A 17,716-nucleotide genomic window follows, 5' to 3' on the forward strand; every position below is an offset into this window, starting at 1 on the left:
CGCCCATTAGGATCTCAGATACATTTGTCCTGTTGTAAAAGTAGGCGGGACTGTTTGAACATGTGAAGTGCAAAAGCAGTGGAAAACAGCAGAGGCAGGAGGTAAATATCACACATGAAAAACACATGAGAAAGGCTCTGAGTGGACAAGAGTCAGGGTCAAAGTCTGTCACATATGGACACAAGCACAGCTCTTCAACCTGCTCTAAATACAGTGGTGGTTTACTGCTGAAAATATCTTAAAAGTATTATGCTCAACTTTAATCCATGTTAGAATTCTGTAACCTGATGAAAAACAGACCTGGAGTTGTGTTTTGTTTCATTCACACATGTTTCACACTGGATTATTAGTCTGTCTAAATCTCCAAAGCTCAGAATGCAGAATGTTCCACCTTGTGATGTCATGAACCTCTTTGTACCTTTACTTAAGTCAAGATCGGCAATTCCCGGACTGAAATCATCAAAATGATTCTAGTGAATGTGTATAGAGTTTAAAAACACAGTGGAGCACTTCCTGTATTACAACATGACATCACAAGGTGGAACAGGGTGATTTCTTGAATGGAAATCTCAGTCTAAATGTTTTGTAAATGTTTGTGTGTAAACGAAACAAAACACAACTCCAGGTCTGTTTGTGATGAGGAAAGTATGGAAGATCATTTGTTTCATCAGATTTTGAATTTTAAATGCTGCTGAAATTCTCACTTTGAAATTTTTTACTCTGAAAAAGCATGTTTGAATTATTTTTATTATGAAATTTAGTTGTGTACATTTTCAAAGTGTTTAAAATTCAATATAAAAAAAATTACCTTTTAAATATTCAGCACAAATACTTTCAAATCCTTAAATTCAACTGTCAAAATTCAGAGTGTAAAATTCGCAGTGAAAAAAATTCACAGTAAAGATCCAAGATGCCAAGGCAGAAGCAATCGATCCAAAGTGATCCGATCTAATTTAATAACAAACAGTAAATGGTGGAGTGAAGTGAAGTGATCTGATTGGTCAGAATTAGCCTCATCGTAACCTCATCTATTGATTTGTTAAGTGTAAACCCCGCCACAGATGAGAACAGCCAATAGGAAGCAGCCTCTGTCCTCCTCACTCGCATGATCGACTGCTTCTGCCTTGGCATCTTGGATTTTTGCTGTGTAATTTTTCACTGCAAATTTTACATTCTGAATTTCGACTGTTGATTTTGAGGGTTTGAAAATATCTGTGATTTTTATTTATTTATTTTTTATGAAAGTAAACTTCAAAATTCAGCCACTAAAATTCAGAATTAACATCTTTTTTCAGAGTAAAAGTGAGAAATTCAGTAGTATTTGAAATTCTAAATCTGATGGAACAAATGATCTTCTATAGGAAACTGCATTAGAACATAGATCTGAAAATAATGGAGTATAGACATTTAAAAACATGCTATGAAATGATTTTTTAAACACATTGAACAAAAATATGTATGAAGCACTAAATGAAACAAAATCATAAGACATACATGCATTTTCACACAGTGCAGAAGATGGAGGATTAGAGATGAACTTTCCGTTATAGGAGACGTATTGTGCTTATTTGAAAGGCTTTTTGCTGTATTTTGTAGTTTTACAATCATGACATGTTACAAAACTGTCTGCTTGTGTTTTTCTCCATAACCTCGTTCACTTCCACCAGTAGAGGGCGCAGGGACCATGACAATCATTTAAAGGAATAGTCGTTTTTGGCGGGAGGCCTTATTGCTTTCTTACCGTTTTAAGTTGCGGTGATTAGACCTGTCAACATAACAATTTTTGATGTTTGAGATGTTGCTGACGAAAATATAGACGACAAAAAAAGATTCTACTAAAATGAACAGGTTTATTTACAGGTGCACTGTGTAACTTTTCGGTTGGGGTCCATCACCTGCTTGTTTCTATGGATATGTCACTGCTCTGTCTGGAATGTTCCACAGTGTGACATTAAACAGCTCTACTTTACATTTATTAAAATACAGGTGGTTTTATTTCTGAAAAAGATCTAGAAAAAAACAGGCGTTCTGACTGTGAGCGGGGTCGCCTCTCCAAAGATCTGACCTGTAACTTGATGATAGAAAGGTTTAATGCCATACTGTGAAACATTATTCACAGCTATTCAAGGAAGTTTAATTTCTGCTCTGTGAATGGGATGTTTTTAGTATCGATATCTACTCAAATGCTGCGCAAATTTAATTAGTTAATTTATTTTAGTAGGAAAAAACTGAGTCACTCAAAAAGTACAAAATAATTATAATATCAAAAAGTATAAAATAATTGTAATAGTCATAGGTGTAGGTCACATGTTCACAGTGGGCTGGACCACAGTCCCATGAACATGTGACCTACACCTATGACTTTAAATGTGCACTGTGATATGCATCTCGAGTTTGCCCTGATGACGCTGAAGGTCTGAAACGTATTGTGTGATTTTAACTTTATCTGCCATGTGCTATTAAAGGATTTTAATTATTTTGTACTTTTTGAGTGCCTCAGTTTTTTCCTACTTTGTATTTGAGCCTGGTCCCTACTGGGGATGGGCATGATTAATCGATTAATCAATAATTGATCATTAAGAATTTCATCAATTACGTTAATTTTAATCGACAAACCGAATGTATGTTGCTGTGTGTATCGTGACCAAACAGGTGTGTACATGTGTCTCTGCATCAGAAGGAGCGAGACACAAACAGTGGGTCAGTCTGCAACGAACCGAAGCACAAATGTGTATTTAACGATGATTTGTACAAGAAATTCCACGCTTTCCGTTGCGTTGGGGACAAGTGTGAGTCCATGTGCACAGTGTATAAAGCAGCACATATGTTTCGGTGTCCAGTGGGAAAAAGTTTTACCAGGTGAGAGTCGCTCAATGTCGATGACGAGTCCTCACCTCCCTCCCCCCGTACGGTGTCTTGGTTTTGACAAACACAAATATAGTCACCCTAACCTGTATTCCACTGACTCATGTCTTTTAATCCGACAGAAGTTGAACCACATCAGCAACACAAGAGCTGTAGTTTTATCTTTGCTTAGTTTATGCAAATTAGCGATGCGGTTTTAAGTTTTGTTTCTGTGAGAGTTGAACAAAACTGAATTAAACACATTATAATGTCAAACGGACTGATGTGGCTCTAGAGTGGTTATGGTTTATATGTTGTAAAGTTGAATTGATTTATGCAGATTAGTAGTGCAGATAGTAATAATAATGATGATAATTTTAATATAAAAATGTTAATGATTAATCGATAATCGATCGTTAATTCTTCTGACGATCGATTAAGAAAATTTCATCGAATGCCCATCCCTAGTCCCTACACTGAAGAGCGCCAAAAGGACAATTCTGCACAATTTTTGTATATCCTAGTAGCAATCCTGCCCCAAAGCATTACATAATCATGCATGTTTTAACAACTTATTGAATCCCCACCCTCTTATTTTACATTTATTTGCAGCATTTTACATTTGATACTTCCTATTGTCTGTGGATAAATGACAGACTTCAGCAGACAATAACTATACTGTAATCTTAGTGTTTGTTTCCCATCTATTTTTGATCTGCCTTAGGTTTATAGACAGTTTTTTTTTTTTTACTTGCTTATATTGTAATCTCACACCACTTGGTCGTACAAACTAATAATAATGTTAACAATGGCACAAAAGATTATCGTTTTTGATCGTACAAAATAAATCACATTGAGAATGAAAGAATGTAAAGATTTTTTTTTTTGCTTATGGTCGTATTAAGTAATAATAATGATAAAGAAGGCACAACATTATCGTTTATGATAGTATCAAAATAAAAGGTAATATTAAAGAAAAGCATGTCTTTAGTTAATTTAGTTTTAGTATCGATTAGGATCTGATTTTCGATACTTTTGAAAACCCAAGCCACTAGTACAAAGAAAAATTACCCACTGAACCCCAAAAATGCCTGTCCCATGTGTCTTTTATAGAGCAATAAGTGGATATTAGTGGTAATTTGTGTCTTTCAAAGCCTGATTATAGCATGATACGTCTCCTTTAATATCAGAGAGGGCAGCGTCTTGGAGCGTGCAGTGAAGGCTCCACCTCCGAACCCAACGCCGGCGAACCACAGCCGCACCCACTTACTTCAAGCGCAGCCCCAAAGCGTGCTGGGTATCGGGGAAGCATAGGAAGTGATCTGCGGTTAGAGAGCATGCAGAGTGAGGGAGGGGCGGCGGGTGCGGACAGGTGCAGACAGGTGCGGACAGGTGCGGACAGGTGAGAGCGGAGGACATGGAGCTGTGGTTACCGTGAGCGTCGAAGAACTCCTCGTCCGAGCTGTCGTCGGAGTCCCGCGCGATGCTCTGCATGCGCCACTCGGACAGGCTGTGGCGGGACGGGCTCACTGCAACAAAACAACACCTGTCATTACTCTCAATGAGTCAGTGTGATTTCTACCTGAGACCAGAGCACAGTGTTGGGGAGTAACAGATTACATGTACCTCCACAAAATATTTCAATAAATATCAAACCGTGAGAGGCATATCGTGAAAATATTGTATACAGAGAGTTTAATATTGTTATATCCCCACCAGATACAAGCTAAACACATTCAAATCAGGTTCAGCCATGATTGTAGTACTTTAGTAAAACAGTAAGAGACCGTCAACAGCTTTTCATCATGGAGACAGATTATTTTCATGCCAGTCCAATGAGGTTCATTTGGTCTTCCGAAAATGTATGTTATTAGGTTCTTTTTCAGACCAAGAGTTTGTTTTAGAGTTAGAGTTAGTTTTGACAGTTTGGACTGCTCCCTGCGATCTTCCTCGTGTCCACTCAACTGATTTACACAGGTTTTGGTGATGTTTCTGAGATAATAAACCGGGACGAGGGGGCTTTTTTACTCTCACACACCTGGGATACTGTCCTGAGGAAGTGGGACTGCAGGTGGCGCTGTCGTCCTGCCTTCTCTGGTAGGAAGGCAGCGCCAAAACCTGTTTAAATCAGCTGAGTGTCACGTCACAGTGTGATAGAAATTTAGATGGTAGAAAGATTTCTCTCAATCTGTCTTGTGTAAATGAATGTGATTTCTACCTGAAACCCAGACCAGTCATGAACATGTGTAAAGGTTCATCAGATACAACTGTCTCCTCCTTCAGGAAGCCCTTTGTTATTATCAACTGTTTGTTAATTTAGCACCAGCCTCTGAAACCAAAGTCACTCTGCTTTGATATGTATGTAACTTGTATTTCTGTATAAATACTCAGAGCTCAAATGCTCTGGGGGAGATACATACATACATATGGAGAGACTTGGGCAGATACTGGAGAGAGACTTGGAAGATGGGGCAAGATGTGGTTGGGACATATTTCTGGTGGAGAGAAGCTTTTGGGCTGTGGCCAGGGCAGGCCTAGGCCCTGTCCATATCTGCTGTAACAAGAATAAATCTTGGTCTATATTCCAAAAACTCATCGGACTTTGCAAATAGATTCATTATTTATCTTCAGGAGATATATAATTTTTTCCACGACAACAGCAACATCACATGACTCTGAGGAAGAGCGCTAGTGAGCAGTTGAAACTGTCAGGTATGAAAACAAACTCTTGGTCTGAAAAAACAACCTAGTAACATACTTTAATGCCATGCTGTGGAACATTTCAGGACAAGGAAAATATCCATACTGGGCTCAAAGCGAAATATGTTGAGTTGTTAAAAACAGTATTTAGTCACGATTTGACTTGTAGTCCCAGTGTTGTATCCTTGTGGTCGTGAGTATTTATACATGTGGATTTTGTGGTGTGGGCGTAAATAACCGGTGGTTGGAGGGGTCGATGAGCTCCAAATGGGCAAATGCATGTTCTGCTTTTCAATCTTTTCCAACTATGAGCAGATGATGTAACTTCTCCACAGCATTTGAGAAAGTAACAGTCTCCATTTGATGTATTCTGGTTTGTTCAGAGCAGAGCAGAGGAGTGAGTCCGTATGAAGACTTGGCTGAGAAACATCTCGGTTATTTCCATGCATGTGTTTGAGCCTCTCTCTTTCCCTTTTTAACCAGCGCTCTATGACAAAGAAATCTTGCACAAGCTCTCGGCCCCCACATGAGTGTTATATAAACATGGACAGACTCTTGGCTCGTGCACTGCCTCACGTGCACACCCCCACGTGCACGGCCCTGTCGCAGATGGAGCGTATGTCGAACGCCGAAGTGGGGCTCAGACCGCGGACCGCACACTGGCGCAAAACATGGTGGCTCTGGCAGAGGGGAAGACCATGACCTTCTCCGCTGTGACTAATCAGCCTGTTGTTATCGACAAAGTTACAAAAAGAATGCACCAACTTCAACATTCGACTCCGAAAATGTGTCTGTAGAATATTCCAGACTTTTATGAAAAACGAAAAAAGGCGAATGACTGAAAGTGTTTTTAGGCTGGAGTTCGCATTGATTCGCACCGACCTTTGCACTGGTGCTGCTCGTGACTCATCTTTGTAGCAGTAGCATAAGACCATATACTGAAAATGCAGGAAGTGAGCATGGGCGCGCTTCTGGCTCCATCGACTCTGGCTCCAATTCCTTTTTACTGAAAAAACATCACCCTTCTCTCTGGGCAATGCAGTCAGGTAGGGGTGTGCAAAAATATTCAAATATCGATATATCGTATCGTTCAATGTGATGATACAGTATCGATATCTGGGACTGCTGTATCGATATATCACCAAGAGTATTTTTTGGTATATTTTACTAAATTATTTTGTTACAGCTACAGTTTTGTTGCTTGTTTAGAGGAAGGAAACTCGTTTATGTGACACATTTGACATTTGAGGATTAAAATGTTTGTGTTTTATTTTAACTTTGCGCAAAAATGATTTTGCCTTTATTTTTATTGAACCATCTTGAATCGATTTGAAATATATCATACGGAATTGAAAGTGCACTGTATCGAGGTATGTATCGTATCGTGGCCTATGTATCGAGGTATGTATCGTATCGTGGCCTATGTATCGAGGTATGTATCGTATCGTGGCCTATGTATGGAGGTATGTATCGTATCCTATGTGTCGAGGTATGTACCGTGTTGTGGCCTATGTATCGAGGTATGTATCGTATCGTGGCCTATGTATGTCGAGGTATGTATCGTATCGTGGCCTATGTATGGAGGTATGTATCGTATTGTGGCCTATGTATGGAGGTATGTATCGTATCCTATGTGTCGAGGTATGTACCGTGTTGTGGCCTATGTATCGAGGTATGTATCGTGTCGTGGCCTATGTATCGTGGTATGTATCGTATCGTGGCCTATGTGTCGTGGTATGTATCATATTGTGTCCTATGTGTCGTGATATGTATCGTGCCGTGGCCTAGGTATCGAGGTATGTATCGTATCGTGGCCTATGTGTCGAGGTATGTATCGTATCGTGGCCTATGTGTCGAGGTATGTATCATATCGTGTCCTATGTGTCGAGGTATGTATCATATCGTGTCCTATGTGTCGTGGTATGTATCGTGCCGTGGCCTAGGTATCGAGGTATGTATCGTATCGTGTCCTATGTGTCGTGGTATGTATCGTGTCGTGGCCTAGGTATTGAGGTATGTATCGTGCCGTGGCCTAGGTATCGAGGTATGTATCGTATCGTGTCCTATGTGTCGTGGTATGTATCGTGTCGTGGCCTAGGTATTGAGGTATGTATCGTGCCGTGGCCTAGGTATCGAGGTATGTATCGTATCGTGTCCTATGTGTCGTGGTATGTATCGTGCCGTGGCCTAGGTATCGAGGTATGTATCATATCGTGGCCTATGTGTCGAGGTATGTATCATATCGTGGCCTATGTGTCGAGGTATGTATCGTGTCGTGGCCTATGTGTCGTGATATGTATCGTGCCGTGGCCTAGGTATCGAGGTATGTATCGTATCGTGGCCTATGTGTCGAGGTATGTATCGTATCGTGGCCTATGTGTCGAGGTATGTATCATATCGTGTCCTATGTGTCGTGGTATGTATCGTGCCGTGGCCTAGGTATCGAGGTATGTATCGTATCGTGTCCTATGTGTCGTGGTATGTATCGTGCCGTGGCCTAGGTATCGAGGTATGTATCGTGTCGTGGCCTATGTATCGAGGTATGTATCATATCGTGTCCTATGTGTCGTGGTATGTATCGTGTCGTGGCCTAGGTATTGAGGTATGTATCGTGCCGTGGCCTAGGTATCGAGGTATGTATCATATCGTGGCCTATGTGTCGAGGTATGTATCATATCGTGGCCTATGTGTCGTGGTATGTATCGTGCCGTGGCCTATGTGTCGAGGTATGTATCGTGTCGTGGCCTATGTGTCGTGATATGTATCGTGTCGTGGCCTAGGTATCGAGGTATGTATCGTATCGTGGCCTATGTGTCGAGGTATGTATCGTATCGGCAACGTCTTAATGATACCCAGTCCTACTGTCAGGCTCATAATTTTTGTTCTTAAAACATAACGTAACTCTCTCTGTATGATCCTGGGGTTTTTATTTCGCTATTTTGTCCGTAAATCAAGATATGCACTTGAATAACAGACAAATCAGGCGCCTTCTTCCCCCGACGTCACTCCCACTATTGTTAGCAACAGGTTTGATTGACAGCTATCACAGCAAGTGGTGCGAGGGGGAAGGGGCGTGCTACTGGTTGACTCTTTGGTTGCTATGATACACGGCATGCACTCGGAATTCCAAATATGGGTCTTAGTTCCAAATTTGCAGCAATAAGCTCTATTCATGCTTATGTCGCAAACCAGGAAGACGTGTGATGACAACTTCCTCTGGTCTCTGTTCGTGGTAGTAAGTCTGACAAAATGTAGGAAAAATGAGAAAAGTGCACTGGGTACATGTGATTAGAAGAGATGAGAGACAAATTCCATATAATTCCAAACAGCACATACGTCTGCAGTCTTCATTTTACCTCTGATCACATTTACTTCAGTGGGTTTGATCACAGTCGGTCGGTGAGTCCAGTGTCGAGAACTACACCAGAAGTCGTCATCACATGTTTCCAAACGTCTTCCTGGTTTGTGACGTAAGCGTGACTAAAAGGCCTAATAGCTATAACTACTAGCCAGAATAAGCTTCATTTGGCTGCAGCCGAACGCTATGGGTGATGTTACACTGTTCAGTCTCCGTATACAGTTCATTCTGTGCAGGAGTATTAACGTGGAGAACCTCATACTAAGTGTGTGTACTAAGATAAGAGTACCATATTTTCCACACTATAGGGCGCTCTGGATGACTGTATTTTCCTGGATATTAGACGCGCTCTTAAGCCTCCCACCCCATCAAAAAATGCAATCCAGTGCGCCGTATACACGAATCCACTCGGGTGTCCCAGCACGACTTCAGTAAACTACAAAGCCGCACCACCCGCAGCACACGCAAACACACACGGAGCAGACAGCGACCACACAGAGAAACACACCCACAGACACACTCATCACTCCACGCCGACGAGGAACAGAATGGAGGAATGAACCGATAAAGCGAGTGCAATGTGCCACTTCTAGACACAACTGAAACAGACCATTCAGTGACAGTGTGCCTTATAATCCAGAGCGCCTAATAGCCCGGAAAATACGGTATAAGGCGCACTGTCAAAGAATGGTCTATTTTCGAACTTTTTTCACAAATAAACCACACTGGACTTTAAAGGAAACCCAACAGTGTGATGGGTGAGTGGTTTTGTTTGTTTGTGCCGTTCACGGTGACTCTGGGCTTTGTTCAGTTGTGGCGTGTAGGGAGGGTGCTGTCTGGGACGCTGGATTGTCGGCGTGTTCGCAGTGACTCAGTTGTTCAGTTGTGTCTAGAAGTGGCACATTGCACTCGCTTTTTCGGTTTGTTCCTCCGTTCCGTTCCTCGTCGGCGTGGAGTGATGAGTGTGTCTGTGGGTGTGTTTCGCTGTGCGGTCGCTGTCTGCTCCGAGTGTTTGCGTGTGCTGCAGCTTTGTAGTTTACTGAAGTCGTGCTGGGACACCTGAGTGGATTCGTGTATAGGCGCTCTGGATTGTGGGACGCGCAGTCGTTTTTTGATTGGGTTGGAGGTTTTATGAGCGCGCCCTTTAGTGCAGAAAATACAGTAACTATTGAGTTCTACCATTATCATTGTGGAAGGCCACAGGACATAGTGAACTGCTGGAGCTCTTGTTGGTGTCTCTGTTCGTTAAACTGGTGTCAGCTGTGAAGAACACCATGCAACTACAGCCAAAAGCCTGCTCTGAAGCCCGGGCCTCACTATACAAGTCCAGTGCCCTCCTCATAAACCGTCAGAGCACAGACTGACTGTGACATCTGTTTAAGTTTAGTCAGCCTAAAAGTGTAGGTCTACGACATGCAGAGTCAACTGAGTTCTGAAGAGAATAGAGTTGAAAGACAGTACAGATCTTTGAATTCTAGTAAAAGTGAAAGTAAATTATAATATTACAGATGTAACAGTTGAGAGAAATGAAAGATGGAAATTAATTAGAATTGTGAGTAAGAGACACGATGGCTCCGTCTGCTGGTTATAGAGCGTACTGCAGAAGAATCAGTGGTGAAACGTAACAAAGTACAAGTAGTAAAGTACTCCAAAAAATGTAGGTATCTGTACTTGACTTAGTTAGATTTATAAAGTGGATATTTGTTTACTTTTACTTCACTACATTTGAGAGCAGATATCTGTACATTCTACTCCACTACATTTTTGAATCATATTGAGAAGTAAAAGTATAATAAAAGTACTATACTTTATATAGTACTATACTATATACAGTTTTTATTATAGTTTGAGACCTGCTGAAAAGGCTGAGGAGGGTTTATTTTTAAAACAAAAATATACAAATAAAAACAGCTTAAAAAAAGAAATACTTTTAGTTTTAATTCTTTAAGTAAGTTATTGGGGATCATAGGCAATGCAGAAATGAATTCTAAAGTACCCATATTACACTTTTGTCTGATATCTGTTATAAGGTAGTTTCCTCATCACAAACAGACCTGGAATTGTCTCTCAGAAAACACTCCACCTTGTGATGTCATATAGAAAGTGCTCCACTGTGTTTTTAAACTCCTTCACTAGAATCATTTGGATAGTTTCATCCCTGGAAAAGTACCACATGTTGGAACAGAGCATTTTGAGCTTTGGAGACACAGACAGACTAATAATAAAGGATTAATGAAACGTGTGAATGAAACAAAACACAACTCCAGGTCTGTTTTTGAGGAGGGAGCAACATTGTAACATGGCTTAAAGCTCACAGGAGCTGATTGTGTGTAACAAAGGAGCTTTAGTGAACTGTCTAAAAACTAGACTAACAGATTTGAAAAGGCATCACAAATCCTTCTCCATCAGTCCAAACACACAGATGGATGGTCATTTTCAGTCAGACGGTTGAAGACATAAGACTGGATAACACACTCGAGTCCATGTTGTGCTCGGTGCTTTGAGGCCCCGGCGCGTGGGGGGAGGGGCCTGTCTGTGTGTCTGATGTGTGACTGTTTTAGGTATTAGTCAAAAGCCCCGGCTGCAGCTCCCCAGGATTCCCCCGCTCATGTGATAGTCCTGAACACAGCTGCTGCGAGCAAACAGAGGGTCCCTGCCAAACGCGTCAGCCTCATGATGTCAGCAGCACGCTATAAATAGACCAGGAGAAGAGGGAGAGGAGGAGGAGAGAGGCGTTGTGGTGGGTGTGTGGCGGAGAGGAAAAGAGGTAGGGAAAAAAGTGAGGAAAGGGAGACAGCGAGAGGACTGAGGGAGAGAGGGAGAGAGAGGAGAGAAAGGAGAAAAAGGAGTGGGAGAGAGGAGAAGGAGGCGAGGGGTCTACACTGCTGCGTTCAGATGGGGGACTCTGGAGGAGGGTGTGTCCTACATGTGCCTGTGACGTCAAAACTAAAAATAGCATGTGGGGGGTGGGGAGCAGAGGGGTGACACGAGGTGAGGTGGTCTCTAGCAATTTCTAGTATTGCACAAATACTCACAGCAAATACATGGGAGTTTTGAAGCACATTATAAAGAGAACACATGATGCACCATTAGCCATGAGTAAAGATGTCATTCCTCTTATTATTTATCCCTTTATAAGCCTGTCTAACAGAGCTAACTCTAAACTGTAGTGTGCTCTGCTCACCTCCCCTCTTGGAGGAGCGGGACGACCTGGAGGAAGTGGACCACTGCTTGGTCAGGACTCCTCTGGGCTGCAGCGTGTCCCCAGAGCTGACCACCACCTCCTCGGCCTCGATGCTGCTGATGGCCTCCTTGGCCTCGAGCTCCTTGTCTGGAGACGTGGCTCCTCCGTTGGCCTCCGTGGCCTCCTCCACCTGACAGAACTGGGCCATCTTCCGGGCCAGGGCCAACTGTGTCTCCAGCTCCAGCTGCCGGATGTCCTCCATGGTCAGGCCGTACCACTCGTCCTGCCAGCACCAGGCCTGCCGGTGGGCACGCACCATCACTTTACGCAGGCCTACACAAGCATCACATACTCATGTTGAACTACTAATACTAGAGTAATACTTGTAGTAGTGAGAGAGGCACGGCTCTTACCCACATCATGGATGAAGCGCTCGATCTTGGACTGCATACCCCAGTACCTGAACTCCACCTTACACAGTTTGTAGGCACACATGATGGGCGTCTTCCCGGGGTTGTTGTTGTACTCTTCGATCCAGTCGTCCCTCAGGGGCCCCCTCTGGGTCTTAGCAGACTTATAGAGCCGGGGGTCCTCCTCCACTTTGTACTCATGAGCTGCGATGGGGTCTGTCACTATGTCTATGGGATCTGAGGACAATCAGGAGAACAAAGTATATTTGCATTTATAGCAGACAGCTGTGTATAGCAGAGCACAGTTCAAAGCTGTCACGAGAAAGTACAGAAGAATTCCAGAGCATGGTTAGCCCCGTATCAGACTGCACGCACTGATTCATAACACGAGGGCCTCTGAATGTGGGTCAGCACAGGCCCTGGAAACATGACTCTGAGCAGCTTCACATGAACATGTCAACCCACAGCACACAGCTGCACTACACACTACGATCACTAGAGTGCTGCAGCGCTGGAGGAAAAGTTACACAGCTGCCCTAGACTGTCTCCATGGAAACTAACTTTTATTAGTGGTGTGAGGCATAAGTGACCATAATGTTGAAGTCAGCATCAGTTGAACACACTGGTGTTGTTCTGAGGATACTGTATATCCTGTAACTCCAGTCTCTAGAGAACATACAGTATAAGATGTGGAACACATAACATGGTTTATCTGATGGGAAAAATTACATTGCTGCTTCACTGCTTCATATTGAAGCAGTGAAGTGGAAAGTATTCATAAATAATTGTATTTCAGAATTAGCCTGTATAGAAATAGAAATAAAAAGTATAAGAGGAGTCAGTGACTTTGATTGTGAATGAAAAGTAGTGTGTAAAAAAAGTGCAGGCCTGTGAAGAACTGCAGGAGACAGGCCCTTAGAGCTAACCTCCTCCTGATCCAGTCAGAGATCTGATACAGATCCATGTCCTATCACAGACTCATCTTACTGAGAGTATATTTTGTATGTAGACTGAAACACTGCATTGTGATGTTAAGTCACACTGTGCTGTGTAGTCCTGAGCACAGCCCCTCCCCTCTCACCGATACTCCTCTGTCTCTTCTCAACCGCAGACATGTTGAACACATCGGCCTGGTTGCCTGTGTCTGGTTTGTAGTACGTCTCAATGTCAATGGAAAACTTCTCCACAAACGGACAGGTGTATCTGGAAAGAGAACAATGTGACATTTCATTCATACAGTAAAAAGAACAAAGGAAGAACAAAGAACAAACAATGGAAAAAGCATGTGTGTGCTTCTGACCTGGTGCGTGTGTAGGGGTAGGCGTTCCAGGACTCCTCCTCCACCCGCAGCGCCGCTTTGGGCAGGATGGAGCGGAACCAGCTGGGGATGTGCATGCCAATGTGGTAGACCTTGTGTGTGTACTGGCCCACGCCCCCTGGTCCATCTGTGTAGGGCTTATTCTCCAGGATCTCAACCCCACTGCCCTCACCACAGCTCTCCTCTCGGCTCTTCTTCTGCACCACCCAGAGAGAGAAGACACAAATCAGTATACAGGCGAGATTTGGAACCACACTAACATTTCCATCCTGATGTCAACACCCAGGATAAAACTCAATAGTCCCCTCTAAGTGTATATGTACAGCACAGTGCTGCATTACACAAAGGTTTGGACACTTTGTTTTTATTTGAAGAAACTGTATGTAGCCTATGCTCATACAGTTAAAAACAATAGTTACTACATTCAACAACTGAACCTGTGTTTCCAGAACCTTAACCTGCAGATCAAGACACATCCAGTTTGTCTCAATTTCAGTATAAATCAATCAGCAACAACTTTATTAATCCCAAAAGGGCAATTCAGTTCGCACATCTCTGGTCGTGCATAATCCATAAATAAATAAAATTTAAAAATCGAACACATACGACACATACAGACGTCATACATTCAAACCTCAGTGCATCAGGGACACAATAGCAAATTTACTTTCAATTTAAAATCTTTATGGCAGAAGGAATAAAAGATTTAGTGTAGTGATTGGTCTATTGCCTCAAAGAGGGCATTTGCACAAACTGTGAGCACAGTACATGGTTAGGTTGGCTCAGTTTGGCCTTAGTCTCCACACACAGGCCAGATCTTTCATCTGAACCGCACACTTCTACTATCTGGTTCAGACTGTTCTTGTCCTTCACAGATAACCCATAAAACCAACAAATAAAAGAAAACATCAACAAACGTTTGATAAAGTAATGATAAAAATGATTTAAAATGTTAGATGACACATTAAACGAGCTGAGCTTCCACATCAAGTGAACCCGTTGCTGTCCTCGTTTGTTCTTATCAAACCTTAGGGAGAAATCAAACAGTCCCCAAGGACTTAAAAGAGTTCTCCATTTCTACTCCTTCCCCATGGATAAAGCTGGCTATTGGACTGTGAACTTTCTTCTGAAAGTCCATAACAATTTCTTTGGTTTTAGCCACATTTAAGTCCAAATGGTTATTATCACACAAAGCAGGCAGAGCTTGGCCATGGTCTGAGTTGCTGCCTGCAAACATGGACAGGCCATGCCTCATGTGAAAGTTCAGAACCTTCAGGATTCCCTCCCTGAGCTGGAGAGGCTGCACTAGCACTGACTCAAGGTTGACTGCAGGTGCTGGACCATTCAGATCAGAGAAAAGCACTTTAGGTTTGAACCAAGTGTATTTCTGCATTAAAACTGGCAACACAAATGAGAGACTCATGTGAGGCTCACATATTCAGTGTTTCCAGAATTAAGACTAAATCAGCATTACAATTATCACAGAGATAAGTCATTTTTATCAAACATAAAATCCGATTCTTAGACACAGTTTCTTTAAGTCTTATCATATGGGCCTTACATTTCCTAACCCTACAGAACATAGTCCGTGCTGACGATACAAGTCAGAGGGCAAAGACCAGACACCATAAACACTTAGAGATTTACTGGCAAATCACATTCTGTTACTCATCTACAACATGGCTCCTCTTCCAGACTCAGAGGGTCTGTCAGAAAGGGAGGGCTGAGGACAGGAGGAGAGGAGGAAGACGAGATTTATGTAGTGACCGTTCAGATCAGAAAGAGTCCTTTTAGGTTTAAACCAACTGGATTTCAGCGGTGAAACTGGCAACACAAATGAGAGAAGTAGAGGAGGAAGAGGAGGATGTCTCAGAGTCTTTAGGCTGACAGCTCCTTCATTAGCCCGTCAGCGCTCAACACAAGGCCTCTCCACACAGACACAGAGCAGACGCAGCCCCAGACCATTGTCCAGTCCAGACCCCCACACAGGACACACACGGGGGGCAGGAGATCAGCGCGCTCTGACGGAATGATGTGGAAAGAACCGTTTTGTATTACAATAACAAAATTACTGCTTTATTTTAGCACACTTTGACAAAATAAGTGTAGAGTTATACTGTGCAGCCCAAGCAGACAGGCCACTGAAGCCATGTTAACATGTTGTTACCTCCTCAAAAACACACTGTGAGTTGTGTTGTGTTACATTCACACATTTCAGTAACCCTTTACTATTAGTGTGTCTATATCTCCAAAGCTCAATAGGCTCTGTTCCACCTTGTGATGTCATGAAGTGGTAGTTTTCAAGTGAACAGTTCCTTTAGTTCAATAGAGATAGGCAGAAATTCCAGGACTGAAATGATCCAAAATGATTCTAGTGAAGGCGTATGTACTTTAAAAACACAATGGAGCACTTCCGGTACAACACATGACATCACAAGGTGGAACAGAGTGTTTTCAGTCTAAGAAGAACACAGTCTAAATGTGCAGGGTTTTTGTGTTAAACATGAGTGAATGAAACATAGATCAGAGAGTGACATAATATGAGCCTTTTCATATCAGAACATAATTGTCATTTGAAGTCACTTCTTCAGCTCACTAGTTTCAGAAGAAGTGGTTGTACCTCATTTTAGTTTTAGTCCAGTGCAAATAGAGTATATTGTAAATGCAGATGTTGGGGTCAAAATAAGACTGTTGTGTACTGTCTGCATCTACAGGCCTGGTTCCACTGCACATCAGAGCGGCTCCACAGGCAGGACATACCAGCAGCACTCACTCTGTGTTTATCAATGGGAAAGACGATCAAACTTGACTGGGCGCGTTTAGTCACTTGTATCAGGTCCACAGTGAAACTAACAGCTGAACAGACTTGTATTTACCCTCTGTACAGACTGCCCACAGCAAACGCCAGGATTTCAAAAGTAAATTTCAAAGCACAAATGAACAGTGTTTCTGGAGCTGGGCTCTTTCACACGACACAGATCTGCCCCAGGAACACGTTGTACTGATGGTGAACGCACAAATACAACCAAAGATGCATGCTCTCTGTCTATTTTGATGAGGATATGCGCCTATGCACACGTAGAGCGTCAAAAAATAGGATGGATCCTATTTTCTGAATTCTACACACGCAGGACGTGCTGCTCCAGACGTGCGTCTACGCAGTGGAGCTGCCCTCATTACTTTCAATGCATTCTAAAAATTGTGCATCCAAAAGTTGCAGTTTTTTGCGTAGAGCAAAATATGTGTGCAGTGGAGCCAGGCCCTAAATACAAAGTGTTTTTAGTTTTAGCATGCTAGTTAATTTTAATTATTATAAAATGAATTAGCATGCTAGTGAAAATCTATTAGCGTATGGATAGAGGCCAAAATGAAATAGTGAATTCATGTTTAAAAGCTGTGTGTCTGAGCCTGCTCCAGTCCTTCAGGTGACGGCCGCCTCAGCAGTGATCTATCAGAGAAAAGAGGAAGTGATAAGACAAACCCCGATAACGACCCGCACATGTATGAACAGGTGAAAACAACACACGTATGAAAAGGTGTGTACAGGGAGGGGCTTTATCTCAGGAAAAGACAAATGACAAATATGAAGCCAGAGTCATGCCACGTTACAGAGGGCAAGGACAATGTGTTTACAGTAGTTCATAGCAGACCTATTGTGAAAAACGGACTTTTAACCATGTTATATTGGCTTGCCCTCATCATTTACCCTCTCCAAGTTGTAATTAGTGTAACTCGTGCATGTTTGAGTCATCTTTAATCTTATTTTCAAGACACCATTTTGCTGATCAACTTCCGTTTTCACCGCCATCAGAACATGGTCACTGCTCTGTGCTTACTTCGTTCTCCAATTTTAGTTTCTTTATAGGTCATTCAGCAGCAGCGCATCATTTTTGTTCAAATGA

General features: G+C 42.5%; 1 protein-coding gene across 1 annotated transcript in view; it reads right to left on the minus strand.

Moving 5' to 3' along the window:
- The window catches only part of LOC110172389 (membrane-associated phosphatidylinositol transfer protein 2-like), a 120,704-nt gene that overhangs the window by 31,472 nt on the left and 71,516 nt on the right, over positions 1–17,716 (minus strand). Inside the window, 5 exon segments of the mRNA XM_055162174.1 lie at positions 4,278–4,373; positions 12,087–12,419; positions 12,500–12,733; positions 13,578–13,699; positions 13,797–14,011. Of these exon segments, the coding sequence (XP_055018149.1) occupies positions 4,278–4,373; positions 12,087–12,419; positions 12,500–12,733; positions 13,578–13,699; positions 13,797–14,011 (1,000 nt within the window).

The sequence above is a fragment of the Boleophthalmus pectinirostris genome, unplaced genomic scaffold (genome assembly GCF_026225935.1).
Source record: "Boleophthalmus pectinirostris isolate CB_2022bp ecotype Guang Dong unplaced genomic scaffold, ASM2622593v1 HiC_scaffold_4, whole genome shotgun sequence".
Taxonomy (NCBI): domain Eukaryota; kingdom Metazoa; phylum Chordata; class Actinopteri; order Gobiiformes; family Gobiidae; genus Boleophthalmus; species Boleophthalmus pectinirostris.